The sequence below is a fragment of the Dunckerocampus dactyliophorus genome, chromosome 10, assembly GCF_027744805.1.
Source record: "Dunckerocampus dactyliophorus isolate RoL2022-P2 chromosome 10, RoL_Ddac_1.1, whole genome shotgun sequence".
NCBI classification, from domain to species: Eukaryota; Metazoa; Chordata; class Actinopteri; order Syngnathiformes; family Syngnathidae; genus Dunckerocampus; species Dunckerocampus dactyliophorus.
The window spans coordinates 8460497-8474730 of NC_072828.1; the positions used below are offsets into that span (position 1 = coordinate 8460497).

Below are 14234 nucleotides of genomic sequence, written 5' to 3' on the forward strand. Positions count from 1 at the left end.
AAAATGTTGACTTATCGGTTATTGCTTCAGAATGCTCTGCGCTGCACACAGTGGCACTCAAAACTCCCTGTATAGTTCAGCTTTACAGATGCTATGTGTGGTCTGCAGGCAGCTTGTCTTACTGTATCTTTTAACCCGCTATAGAGCTGTACTGCATGTGGTCCTTTGTGACAATTCAAAGTTCCTGTGCTGAATGTTGGTATTCGCCCCAGGTCGAGGAGGCCGATCACATCTACCTGCTGATGAAGGAGGAGTATCGCATCTCCAGGAACGTGCGTCTGGCCTGGTTTCTGGGTAAACTCAACCAAGTCATCTGGCCCGCCTCCAAGCCTGAGCTGGTGAGTTTGTTTGTTTGCTTCTTACTTTTCTTCCTTGTGTTCATGTTCCATGTAAATACTGCTTTAAAGAACTTTTGCAACTTTTCAGACTTATGTACTGTATATGTTTTAAATGTAGTACTATTTTTCTGCATGATATAGAAGTACCATATCATGAGGTTGGTGCGTTTTTAAGTTATCCTCCGTTTCATTTTTATGCCTCTCCTAAAGCTGGTGAACGGTCGAGTACGAGAACTTCACGAGATTTCCATGAGATCTTTTGAATTTCTCACATCACAACTTTAGGAAGTCCATGTATGAAAACGATCCGCTTCACCAGCAGTAACTGGCAACCGCTTCTCAGTATCGTTTGGCGCTTTTTCATGAAAATAGCAACCATAAAGTATTTTTTCTAGGGCTGTCAAAAATGGCGCGTTAAGGGCGTGCACTTTTAGAACTTTATTCTTATCAGAACACATCAACACATCAAGCAGTGCATTTCCAACACCATATACAGACCCTTTCCAAAAAATTAGAATGTCATGGAAAAGTTGTTTAATTTCCATAATTCCATTTAAAAAGTTAAACTTTCATAGATTATAGATTCAGGGCCCACAATTTAAACGATTTCAAGTGTTTATTTGTTTGTTTTTACGTAATTTGGGCTTCCAGCTCATAAAACCCACGAAAACAGGAATTCAAAAAATTAGAATACTGTGAAGAAATCACCATTTACTTCTCAGTTTTTGCAGGAAAAAAAGAAAGAAATTAGGATCACATCAAATCAATCAAAATATAGTACTTTCAAAACGATATGTGAGTCTTCAATACTTGGTTGGGAATCTCTTTGCCTTAATCACTGCCTCGATGCGACGTGGCATTGAAGCAATCAGCCTGTGGCATTGCCTGGGAGTTATGGAAGCCCAGATTTCCTTGATGCTTGCTGTCAGCTCTTCTTTGTTGTTGGGTCTGGTGCCCCTCATTTTCCTCTTGAGAATACCCCATAGATTCTCAATGGGGTTTAGGTCCGGTGAGTTGGCTGGCCAGTCAAGCACTGTGATGGCATGGGCATCAAACCAGGTTTTGGTGCTTCTGGCGGTATGGGCAGGGGCCAGGTCCTGCTGGAAGATGAAATCTGCATCTCCATACAGATCCTTAGCAGAAGGAATCATGAAGTCCTCTAAAACATTCTGGTAGACTGTTGCGGGGACCTTGGATTTAAGAAAGCAGAGTTTACCAACACCTGCACCGGACATTGCACCCCAAATCATGACGGACTGTGGATATTTCACACTGGACCTCAGGCAGCTTGGGTTCTGTTCCTCACCCGTCTTCCTCCAAACCCTTGGACCTTGATTCCCAAATGAAAGGCACACTTTACTTTCATCGGAAAAGAGGACCTTGGACCACTGGCCAACAGTCCAGTCCTTCTTCTCCTTGGCCCAGTGGAGACGCTTCGTACGTTGGCTCAGGTTCAGAAGTGGCTTGACCCGAGGAACCCAACAGTTGTAGCCCGTCTCCCGGATGCGTCAGAATGTGGTGGTTTTTGAAACTGTGACTCTCGCCTCATTCCACTCTTTCTGGATCTCTGCCAGATTCTTGAATCTTCCCTGTTTGATAATCCGCTGAAGCCCACGGTCATCTCTTTTGCTGGTGCATCTTCTCCTGCCACATTTTGCCCTTCCTCTAGACTTTCCATTGATATGCTTGGACACAGCACTCTGTGAACAACCAGCCTCCTTAGCTATGAACTTTTGTGGCTTACCCATCCTATGGAGGGTATCAATGATGGTCTTCTGGCCAGTTGTCATGTCTGCAGTCCTCCCCATATTGAACCCAACTGAGACAATTGAACCAAATTGAAGCAATTTAATGACACCTGGGGAAGCCTGTGCAAGTGATTTGACTTTAGTAGATGATTAGTGTGTGACACTCAGTTTAAAACATTCATGCCCTGCAAAATTTGGGCTGATTTCTTCACAGTATTCTAATTTTTTGAATTCCTGTTTTCGTGGGTTTAATGAGCTAGAAGCCCAAATTATGTAAAAATAAACAAATAAATACTTGAAATCGTTTAAATTGTGGGCCCTGAATCTATAATCTATGAAAGTTTAACTTTTTGAATGGAATTATGAAAATTAAACAACTTTTCCATGACATTCTAATTTTTTGGAAAGGGTGTGTGTGTGTGTGTGTGTGTGTATATGTATATATATATATATATATATATATATATATATATACATACATACATACATACATACACACATACACACATACACACATACACACACACACACACACACACACCCCCACACACACACAGCTCAAAAAAAAAGGGGGAACACTCAATTCACACTCAGTCAAAAGTGCTGCGCCATTATTCAAACTGTGCACTTAAGAAGCAACACAGATTGACAATCATTTTCACAATCTGTTGAGCAAATGGAATAGACAACAGGTGGTGTGTTTTTCCACTTCAATTTTGAGCGGGACTCCAAACCCAGAACTCCATGGGTTAATACATTTGATTTCCTTTGATAATTTTTGTGTGATTTTGTTGCCAGCACATTCAACTATGTAAAGACAAAAGTATTTAATAAGAATATTTCATTAATTCAGATCTACGATGTGTTATTTTAGTGTTCCCTTTATTTTTTTGAGCAGTGTATAGCCCCTACTCCAAACAAACACGTCTCCCGTCCATTCATTGCAACAACACTTCCTCATTGTCATGAGACAGAGCACGAGATGTGTTCATGGACACTCAGAACATCACAACATCTTTATTATGCGTGTATGGGTGGTCTATATAAACAGAAATATAATGAAAATCAATAAGTGGATATTGTTATCACTCACTTTGTAACTCTTAATGCGGAAGTGCAATTTGCTGAATTTAAGTGTGTTCGGAAATCCCAGAAAATTCACTCAAAACGCGAATTCAACTTAAATGACGTGTCTTTGAACGCAGTTCCTCTTTGCTCATAACAACACAGTTAAAGTCTGATTTAAAAAATTCTGCTATTAAAGAAACCAGTGTTAGGTAAATAGATTTTCAGACGTGTGTGCCATCGCTTAACTTGATTTAAATTTTAAGTTAATTTGGCCCTGTTAATCCTGCCCTGTCATTTGTCTTTCTTTGAAATAAAATATAGTAAAAACGGGCATATTTCTGACACGATAATGGCAATAGTTTAATTTATTTTGAACATGCATACAAGTTACATTGGAATACGTCACATAGTACAATTTACAGTTCTACATGTCCAAAAAGGAGTTGGAAGAAGAAAAGCTTATTTAATTCTACCCCCGTTTGTTTCACATCAATTGCAATACATTTGTTGACTTCCTGTATTCCAAATGTCCTCTTTGCTACTTTAAAATGCATAGGAAAATGAAAAGGTAATATGATAAGGTAATATACGGTAACATAGTGTGACATGGTGATTAATCATGATTAATTCATTTGAAAACCGTGATTAATCTCATTCAAATCTGTAATCATTTGACAGCCCTCATTTTTTCAGATGTAAGGACTGTGTATCTAAACCAGAGGAAGGCAGCAAAGGGAAGATTTTTTGTTTTGAGGGAGCTAAAGACCTATATCACGGTTTGCGGATAACTATGAGCACATAACTGTTTGAGGGGGGTGTGTCTCTATGCAGCTCCGTGCTGGAGCAGACCCACCAATCGCAACAGACTAGATGTGGTCTGGGAGGATGCTGATAAAAAGGAGGAGGAGAAGAATGCAGATTTACCCTTATATTATATGATATTGATATTGTACCTGGTGATATGATATTAGCTTATTAACTTAACTTGATATTTATGAAGTGTTTTATTAGAAGAAACTTACAATTGCGCCCCACTGGGACCCAATATAATTTAAAAGCCTTTGAAATGAGCCCCCTTAAGGAAAACACACCATGTATAGTTCTCAAAACATTAAATATGTTTTTTGTAACTTGAATTCACAGCTGAACTCTGACAACGAGTTAGACTTGCTGAGCATTTTACCAAAAGGATGGCAGCAACACTTCCCGACTTCCTCTCGTCCCTCCATGTTGATGCCCTCCACTCGTGCTACCTTCCTGGCCCGCAGGTACCGCTTCATCATTGAGCTGGACCTCAGCCCCTCCACAGGGATTGTGGTAAGTTCTGCTCTTGGGTTACAATGGAAACACAATCACATTTGTTAATTTTCATCACCAAACGTGCTTGTTGTTTCCCAGGATGACAGCACAGGGGAGATGATTTTTGATGAGGTTTTTCACGCCTTGTCGAGATGTCTGGCTGGTCTAGCTCAACCCTTCAAGGTCCCTGGAACCGATCAGCTATTCAAGCCAAAGATCTTTATCACTATCCTGGTGTATTCGTCCATATTTGGCCTCACATCGCATCAGGTTTTTTTTTTTACTAGTGGACTTGTACTTTCATTCGCTTTATGTTTTTGTGTTTGTCCTCAAAGTTCAACTCGTATTGCAATTGCAGGTTTTGGTGCAGGGCTGTCAGCTGGACCGAACAGACCTCGGCGAATTTCTGCATCACATCTACCAGCAGCTCAAAGCGGTGGAGAGCAACATTGCGGATGTCCTGAACCAGCAGCATGAAGCGCCAAGTGTACGTAAATAGCACATTTACGCGAAATTTGTTTGTACTCTGACACCAAAGAAGGAAAAACCCAGCAGAAAAAAAACCCAAGGATCATTCAGTTGGAAACTGAAAATGAACAAATGGAAATCAGACATTGCCTTTGAATTGTGGTTCAAGAGAACTTAACCTAATTCATAAAACTGTCCTGGACAAAAATGATGGTACCCTTAACGTAATATTTAGTTGCAAAACCTTTTCAAACAATAAGGTTTTATGGGTGCCTTCTCTAGACTATGTTTTTTTTCCACAGATGTTGGATTGGATTTAAAGTTGGGCCCTCAGAAGGCCACTTCACAATACAGTAATGCCTCATTTGCTGCTGTTAATTGCTTCCAGACCCAACCGTGATAAGTACATTTTTGCAAAGTTTGATTCATCCATCCATCTTCTACTGCTTATTTGAGGTCGGGTAGCATGTGGGATTCCTTCTTTATAATGGAATATTTTTGTAGTTATGGCATAGACAACCATAACTTATTTATAATTTATCAAATTTATGACTTTTATAAATACATTTTGCTAACATTATTGAACCCCGCTAGACATGAAATAGCACCTATTTACTCACTTTACATTCGTGTTACCCAATATAGTAGATATAATCAGAGAAAATAAGACATTTAAGACATAAATAAAACTTGTGCTCCTGTGTGTCCCCATAAATGGGTTCCGTTTGGAGGAAAGGAAGTGATGTTGGGGGTTCAAAGTTGAGTGTTAGCTTGTCTTGGATTACGGCCACCACAGCAATCTGAATCTGCACTAAAAGCCTTTTGTTCCTGCGATCAAGTCGTGTGCTTGTCTCACAGAAAAATTGGACACCTAGTGACCAATGTAGAATACTACAGTCACAATTTATTAAAACATGAATGGCTTATATATGTATTTTAGTTCATTTAGCCATTTTTAAGCTTGAAAATGCTTCATTTAGGCAAAAAAAATGCATAGAATTTGCTTAAATATACAGATTTCTAACTATAATCATTTGACTAATAGTAGGCCGTATTCAACCATGAAACAGCATGATTTATTAATTTATATGTGTTTTGAAAAACTGAGGGTGAAGCAGCGAAATTCAAACTGCGATGTGGCGAGGGGTGACTGTAGTCCAATGTTTGGCCCTTAGTCATTCTTGAGTGTTCATTGTCCTGTTGGAGGACCGATGACCTGCGACTGAAACCAAGATTTCTGACACTGGGCAACACATTTGGCTCCAGAATGTCTTTATAGTCTTAAAATTTATTCATATCCCAGAAGCTTTGTAGTTTGTCAATATGCTTTTTGCCATTTTGTATGCATTTTTGTCAGTTTTGAGTTATTGATTTATATTTGATCATTTTAGGTTTCTTTCTTTCACAGGGCCAACAATTGTATCCACGTCTGTAGGTCAAGTTTAACACAAAGTCACACTCTGTTTCACCTTTAGAGCGTGGAGTCAGGCCAAAACTCAGGTCTCCATAGCAACAACCTGGACGAGCAGCCTCACAGGCGGCAGGGCATCTCCATGGTGTCAGCAGACATGGGACTGGTTAGCATGGTGCGCCAAGGCATCCTAGCCCTGCAGCTGCTGCCCCCCAACTCCAGTGCAGGTACGCTGGCCTTCTTGGCCCTATCCTGCTCATTTTAGAGATTTTAAAATATTTCATCCCATTGGGGCACTAGAAGAAGTTTATTTTCATAAAATACTCCATAAATATCAAACTGTGTACATGGTAATTCTGTATTCTTGGCCGAAACACTCAAATTCCACAGCCTGCTTCCTTAAACCACTCAGGCACCACCCTCCGTCACCGCACAGAGCCACATAGAGCGACACCCCCCCTTAAGTGTGCTATTACGTTATGTTGGTTATCAGCAAACCCTAAAGAATTGTATATAATTGGGTGAATATTGGAGAATCCAGCGTTGAACATTTTCAACATATTAATAAGCCTGAAAATGTACAGATTTAGAATTGTTAGATTGGGCCCCTTTCACTCCTGCCAGGTCATGTGACATGCAACAATTGCCTCCTGTGTGTCCCAGGCATCATAATCATCACAGATGGTGTGATGAGCGTCCCTGATGTCGTCGTGTGTGAAACGCTGCTGAACCAGCTACGAAGCGGAACCATCGCCTGCTCCTTTGTGCAGGTCCTCACACACTTGTCAGTTCATGCTTTAACACTGCTACTTGTAGAACATCAGTGACAAAGATGCCATTCTTCCTTGTCCAGGTGGGCGGAGCCTACTCCTACGACTGCAGTTTCGGCTACATCCCCAACGTGGAGCTCATGAAGTTCATCTCGCTTGCCACTTTTGGCTCGTACCTCCCCAGCTGCCCTCAGCTGGACCTGGACAGCCAGGAGATGAATGCCTACCACAAGGCCTTCCTGACCTACTCCTTCCTTAAGTCCCCCGAGTCCATGAACTCTGAGTACTTCTGCGGTGAGACAGTAATTGATACAAGAGGTCTTTTTTTGTATATGTTCAACAATACCTAAAAGGAAATGTTTTGTAGTTTCTCAGCACAAGCTGTTCAACGAGCACCTGGTGTCAGCCAGCGGGAACCCGGCGCTGGTCATGAGGAGGAAGAAGCACACAGAGAAGGAAGTCCACGCTTATTTGATCAGCGTGGTATCTGTGCGGCTGAGGGAGGGTTACACCATCCGAGAGATCAGCCTCACTAAAGGTTGGATGTCCATCTGGGCTAAATGACAGGAGAAAGTCCTAATCTTCATGTGTCATCCTCCTGCTCCTCCAGGTGGAACCCAGCTGGAGGTCAAACTGGTGCTGCTGTGGAAGCACAACATGCACATTGAGTATCTGGCGGCCGCCTCCTGGCCGCTGGACTCCAGCAAGCGCACCACCCGGGTGGAGGTCACCATGGAGGGAAGCTATGACATCCTGCACGACATCAGCTGCACGCAGAGGAAGCCCATCACCAGCCCGTACCGCACCTCCGTCATCCGCCGCTTCTGGAACACACTGCAGAGGTACAATGATGTCAAGCACAAGAGAAGAACCTGCAAAATAAGATCCAAGCTTTATCGAGACACCTTTTCCTCAGCATCAATCAGACGGATCAGATGTTGGTGCACCTGCAGTCGTTTAATTCCATACCGGAGAACTACACCATTCCCGAGAGTACAAAAAACGGAGTTCCTCTCTTCTACATCCCTCCTGGCTCGACCACCCCGGTAATAAAAACGTTCTTTGTGTGTTGTTGTTTAATGAACATTACCTATGGGCCAGGGGCCATTGGAATTGTCTAATGGCGGCTCTGGCCAATCGCACTCATCATAAATAAATTGAAAAATGCACAGTTAATTCATCAGTATCGGCTGATTTCACTTATGGATGATCAATATGGGAGTCGGCACCATAAAACGCTGATCAGAGCATCCTTAGCTGCCCTTTTAGCAGGGTGAAGTCACCCAGATTTTTTTGTTAAGGTTTACAATTTAATATTAAAAGTAGTAGATATAAACAGTTGCCAGGCCAGTGCTGGAGAGAACGGTCAGCCCCCCCCCAGCCAAGTTCTAGCGAGGTCCAAGCGGTCTATAAAGTGAAACTTGAGTTCCTCTTCCTCAAATGTCTGCTGTGGAGGCGGACCCGATGATCAGGACACTTGCCGGTAACTGTTTGTTGGTGTATTGGTCTGATCTGGTTTCAAACTATTTTGGCAAAGAGGCTGGGCATCTCAGCCAGCAGACATAATGGCGACTCATATTACGCGTATGAGTGTGTGAGTGTGTGTGAGAAAGAGAAATTTAAATAAAGAAAGGGTGTCTTTGTTTGCAGTGCAAGTCTTCTGAGTGTGTTATCGCTGTTGTAGCTAAGCACATACATGTTGCAAAATGTTCCATTCCTAACAACAAGATAAATGTTACAAGTATGACTTTTGAACTTTTAGACCTTCATTATGTGACATTACTCTTTTCTAGGTTCTGTCTCTGCAGCATAGCAGCTCCAAAGACTCCTCCCAGTCCCAGTTCGCCTCCTACTGGAAGCCCATCCTCTCCATGGATGCCAACTTTTGGCAGAGATGGCTGCACATGCATCGCATCGCCATCATCCTGGAGCACGACTTGTAAGACGTCCACCATACGATTATATGCAACTTGTTAGCGTACCCCTCCAACGTCATGTTGTGTCCGAGCAGGCCTGTGCCCAAACACCTGCACACGGCTGGCAACAATGGCCGCTACAGCACCATCCAGTGTCGCATCTCCCACTCTGCGCTCACATCTCTGCTGAGGGACTGGAGCAGCTTCGTGCTGGTGGAGGGATACTCTTATGTCAAACTCATATACAGGTGACACTACCCCCCTTTGACATTGTCCATTTAACAGTTTGTGTTCATCAGTGCAGTTGGATGCTAGGGCTGCACAAAAAATAGAAAACAAAATTCACACTAGTTGATTCACACTAAAATGCAGTAAAATTTCTAAATTGTGGCTATTTTATTTACTTGCTGTGTGCCTAAGTGCATGCGTGAAAAAAAGTCTGAGCAAGAAAATTGTTGTTCACATTTTTTGCAGATTTGTGCAGCCCTATTGGACACCACTGCAAACCACCATAGTGCCGGCACAGTTTTTGTATTTTATATCATTATATTGTTAACTTGTCCCTAATCAAGTGATCTGTGATGTACAAGGTTTTAACCAGTGGAGCCCAAGTGTCTAATTGGAGGAATACGGAACAAAAATTCTTCCATCACTTTTGAGGTCCACTTTCTGTGTACACAGTTCACCTGACCAGCCTCCCACCTCCTTCTATCTGGTCCGTCTCATTTCCAAGACGCCCTGCATGGTGCTGAGACTGGGCTTCCCGATAGGAACGCCAGCACATGTTCGAAACAAGGTAGAGAGAGCTGACATCTTTACGAATCTTGAGTCGTTGCTTGATGACAATAATATACAATGTAGTGATACGCTAGATGCATAAATCATCCTTGAATTATAATGTCCGCCCTAAATCACACAACTACTTAAGATTCAGGGATTGTACAGCAAGCTGCCATATTGTGTCTCCTGTAAGATTGTGGACGAGCTCAGAGAGCAGATCCTCAAGCTGCGCTTCCCGCATCGCGTTCAAAACAAAGAGGCCACGCCCAAGACCAAGAGGAAGGCCGTAGGACACCCCTCGCCGTCCAAGTCTCCATCCCTCTCCACTCCCAAGCAGGCGTTGTCGGACCGGCCATGCGTGGTGGTACTTAACAAGCCCCTGGAGAAGCTGCTCATCAGGTCAGTGGCTTATGAACAAATGAGAGACAAAAACAAAAAGATGTTTCTTTTCAAACTATTCTCAACCTGCAGGTACGAGAAGCTGCCGCTGGACTTCAGAACCCCCTTCATTCTCAGCATGGAGAACTCTGCGCAGCCCTCCAGTAGCACAGGGCCCCTCAACGTGGCAGCCAACCGCACCGCATCATCCACACTGGCCTCGCTGTCCCGCTACTTCCTGCACCGGCGTTGGGTTTGGGCCGTGCAGAGCAGCCAGGGCCCGGCGGTGGCCATACAAGCGGTCGCCCACATCCTATCCATGCTGTCCGAGTGAGTCTGCACTGTTTCTTTGCATCGCTCAGAAACAGTGGGTCCAAACTGACTGACTAATTGATTGATTGATGTTTGTGATCCGTGTGTGTGAAGGATCCGCTTGTCAGAGGGCTTTCATTTCGCTGCTAGTGGAGACGGCATCGTCAACATGGTCATCGAGCTGCCAATGAAAGTAAAGAATGCACTTCACTTCAACACAAGAGCACTCAAAGAGACTGTTTTTCTGTTTCAGTGAGCTAATTATTTCTTTGAAATTCAGTTTTGTCATTAATACACTGCTGTGGCAGTAATATAAGCAATTAACATGAAATCTTTCTGCAGGGCATGTCAACCGACTCTGACCGAGAGAGTCACTCGTGTATTGTTCAGTACATCCTCTTCCCCCCTCATGCTACCTCCACCAAGGACAGGTACGATCTCATCCAACCATCCAAGGCTGTGTTACCTTTTTTTTTTTTTTTTTTTTGAACAACTGTCCCTGATTGAAAATGAACGTTGCCCCCGCCTGCAGCTTCTCCACAGATGATGACAACGACACAGAGGTGGAGCCTTTGGACGTGGATGTGGAGCTGAACCTGGTGACTGAGTGCTGGGTGGAGCCTCAGAGCGGCACGGTGACCAATTGCTCGGAGCATCACCGCCACCTGCAGGGCCTCCACTACCAGGAAGTCCCTCAAGCGGTGCGCGCACACCCTGTTTGCATACTGTATGGTAAGTGAACAGGTGTTGCATCGTGCCTAAAAGCATTCCACTCTGCCTTTGCAGATCTTCCCCAAAGATTTAGCATGCATGTCCACCTTGATGACGTTTGAGTACCTGAGCCAGTTATGTCAGAACAAGGACCAGGTCTGTTCTTTGCCTGCTGGACTCAAGGATGTGAGAGGTAACAAAATTTAATGTGATTTATTCTTGCATCACATTTCGGTATGCATGGAATTATCCATCCATCCATTCGTCTTCTATGCCGCTTATCCTCACTAGGGATGCGGGTGTGCTGGAGCCTATCCCAGCAGACTTCGCAGCGAGAGGCAGGGTACACCCTGGGCTGGTCGCCAGTCAATCACAGGGCACATACAGTGGTGTGAAAAAGTGTTTGCCCCCTTCCTGATTTATTTTTTTTGCATGTTTGTCACACTTAAATGTTTCAGGTCATCAAACAAATTTAAATATTAGTCAACACAACTGAACATAAAATGCAGTTTTTAAATTAAACTTCATTATTAAAGGAGAAAAAAATCCAAACCTACATGGCCCTGTGTGAAAACGTGATTGCCCCCCGTTAAAACATAACTGAGATTAATTGAGATCTATCAGTCTGAAAAAGGTTATAAAGCCTTTTGTAAGGCTTTGGGACTCCAGCGAACCACAGTGAGAGCCTTTATCCACAAATAGTGAAAACACTGAACAGTGGTGAACCTTCCCAAGAGTGGCCGTCCAACCAAAATTAGCCCAAGAGCGCATCTACGACTCATCCAAGAAGTCACAAAGGACCCCACAACATCCAAAGAACTGTGTTCATGACTCTATCATAAGAAAGACACTGAGGAAAAATGGCCTGCATAGTAGAGTTCCAAGACGCAAACCACTGCTGAACAAAAAGAACATTAAGGCTCGTCTCAATTTTGCCAGAAAACATCTTGATGATCCTCAAAACCCTTAATAAAGTTGAACTATTTGAAAGGTATGTTTCCCATCTGACTTAAAAGTAACTCTGCATTTCAGAAAAAGAACATCATATCAACAGTAAAATATGGTTGTGGTAGTGTCATGGTCTGTGGCTGTTCTACTGCTTCAGGACCTGGAAGAACGAATTCTGCTGTCTACCAAAAAATCCTGAAAGAGAATGTCCGGCCATCTGTTGGTGAACTCAAGATAAATAAACTTGGCTTCTGCAGTAGGCTAATGATCCAAAACACACCAGTAAGTCCACCTCTGGCTGAAGAAAAACAAAATGAAGAGTGTCCTAGTCAAAGTCCTGGCCTGAATCCTATTGAGATGCTGTGGCATGACCTTAAAAAGGCGCTTCATGCTGGAAAACCCTCCAGTGTGGCTGAATTACAACAATTCTGCAAAGATGAATGGGCCAACATTACTCCACAGCGCTGTAAGAGACTCATAGCTAGTTATCGAAAACACTTGATTGCAGTTGTTGCTGCTAAGGGTGGCCCAACTAGTTATTAGTTTTAGTGGGCAATCACTTTTTTACACAGGGGCATGTAGGTTTGGATTTTTTTTTCACTTAATAATAAAAAGTTTCATTTAAAAAAACGCATGTTGTGTTTAGTTGTGTTGTTATTGACTAAAATCAAAATCTGTTTGATGATCTGAAATTTTTAAGTGTGAAAAACAAAAAAAAATTAAGAAGGGGGCAAACACTTTTTCACACCACTGTATAGACAGCCATTCAGTCACATTCATAGCTATGGACAACTTAGAGTTGCCAATGAACCCAACGTGCATGTTTTTGGAATGTGTGAGGAAACCGGAGTATCCGGAGAAAACCCACGCACACATGGGGAGAACACGCAAACTCCACACAGAGATGCTCAACGGAGATTCAAACCCAGATCTTTCAGATCTCCTGACTGCGTGGCCAACATGCTAAATGGGTGGAATTATTGATCTTTTGTTACACAATAGTGTAAACTTTAACACTTGAGGTGATGTCATTTCCTGCTCTACATCTTGCAGATTATGATTGTGTGTCCTGTGGTTTCAGGAGAACTTTCCACTTCAGAGGAGAGCATTCACATGGTTCCCTTCCAGTTTGATCTCATTCAGTTGCTCCCAAAGTGTCAGCAGGTGGAACTATTCTTCCTCACATTCAGCACAGGTATAGTGTTTTTTTTCCCGTGCCATCTAAAGCAACTATCACCAGAAACAGCTCTCATTGTTGTCATGTGTTTACAGAAGTGGAACTTGAGGAGCACCTCCGCAGCACCCCCTGCCTGCCGAACGAGCTTCTCCTCAGTCTTTTCCACAGCAGCCTGGAGCAGGAGCTCAGCGACAGAGCGATCCCCGTATCCGATAGCGACCATGTCGCCTTCATGCACCACATCCTGGAGCGAGAACGAGACGGCCACTGTGCTCCTTTTGCTCTTCCTGTCATCAAGGGTGAGCTCTCAAATGTGCGGCACATCTTTGGGTGGATCAATCAAAATATTGATACACTCCTGATCAAAATCTTAAGACCAGTTGAAAAATTGCTAGAATTTGCATTTTGTACATTTGGATCTTAATGAGGTTTTAAGTTGAGCTACAATATGCAAAAGCAAGAAGGGGAAGTGAGACAAAAAGCATTTTGAAAAAGTAATTTATTAAAAACAACAATTAAACTGAAGTACGCTGTTTATCAGCTGATCAAAAGTTTAAGACCATCGCTCAAATAACAAAAAACTCTCCAAACCAAAACAAAAAATGTTCTTAGTAGGACTCAGTAATGAGTAGCTCCACCATTCTTGTTAATCACTTCAAAAATTGGTTTGGGCATGCTTGATGTGAGTGTTTCCAGGAGGCGAGTGGGAACATTGCTCCAAGTGGTGAAGATTGCTTTACGAAGGGCATCAACTGTCTGGAACTGATGGCCATTTTTATAAACTTCCCTTGCCATCCATCCCCAAATGTTCTCTATGGGATTTAAATGAGGGGAACATGCAGGAGGGTCCAAAAGAGTGATGGTATTCTCCCTGAAGAAGAGCATTGTGAACTGCAGCGTTGTCCTGTTG

The 14234-nt window shown here is 43.0% G+C and overlaps 1 protein-coding gene across 7 annotated transcripts in view; it reads left to right on the plus strand.

Moving 5' to 3' along the window:
- szt2 (SZT2 subunit of KICSTOR complex) overlaps window positions 1-14234 on the plus strand; it is a 63108-nt gene that overhangs the window by 2140 nt on the left and 46734 nt on the right. For all 7 annotated transcript variants that reach the window (XM_054788611.1, XM_054788614.1, XM_054788612.1 and 4 more), the window contains exons 2-22: window positions 213-338; window positions 4298-4471; window positions 4553-4723; window positions 4812-4940; window positions 6397-6559; window positions 6996-7102; window positions 7186-7396; window positions 7470-7640; window positions 7713-7944; window positions 8019-8148; window positions 8896-9041; window positions 9114-9266; window positions 9700-9814; window positions 9992-10197; window positions 10270-10506; window positions 10603-10681; window positions 10831-10919; window positions 11021-11189; window positions 11275-11392; window positions 13229-13342; window positions 13420-13623. In XM_054788611.1, coding sequence (XP_054644586.1) covers window positions 213-338; window positions 4298-4471; window positions 4553-4723; window positions 4812-4940; window positions 6397-6559; window positions 6996-7102; window positions 7186-7396; window positions 7470-7640; window positions 7713-7944; window positions 8019-8148; window positions 8896-9041; window positions 9114-9266; window positions 9700-9814; window positions 9992-10197; window positions 10270-10506; window positions 10603-10681; window positions 10831-10919; window positions 11021-11189; window positions 11275-11392; window positions 13229-13342; window positions 13420-13623 — 3244 coding nt within the window. The remainder of the gene's footprint in view (window positions 1-212; window positions 339-4297; window positions 4472-4552; window positions 4724-4811; window positions 4941-6396; window positions 6560-6995; window positions 7103-7185; window positions 7397-7469; window positions 7641-7712; window positions 7945-8018; window positions 8149-8895; window positions 9042-9113; window positions 9267-9699; window positions 9815-9991; window positions 10198-10269; window positions 10507-10602; window positions 10682-10830; window positions 10920-11020; window positions 11190-11274; window positions 11393-13228; window positions 13343-13419; window positions 13624-14234) is intronic.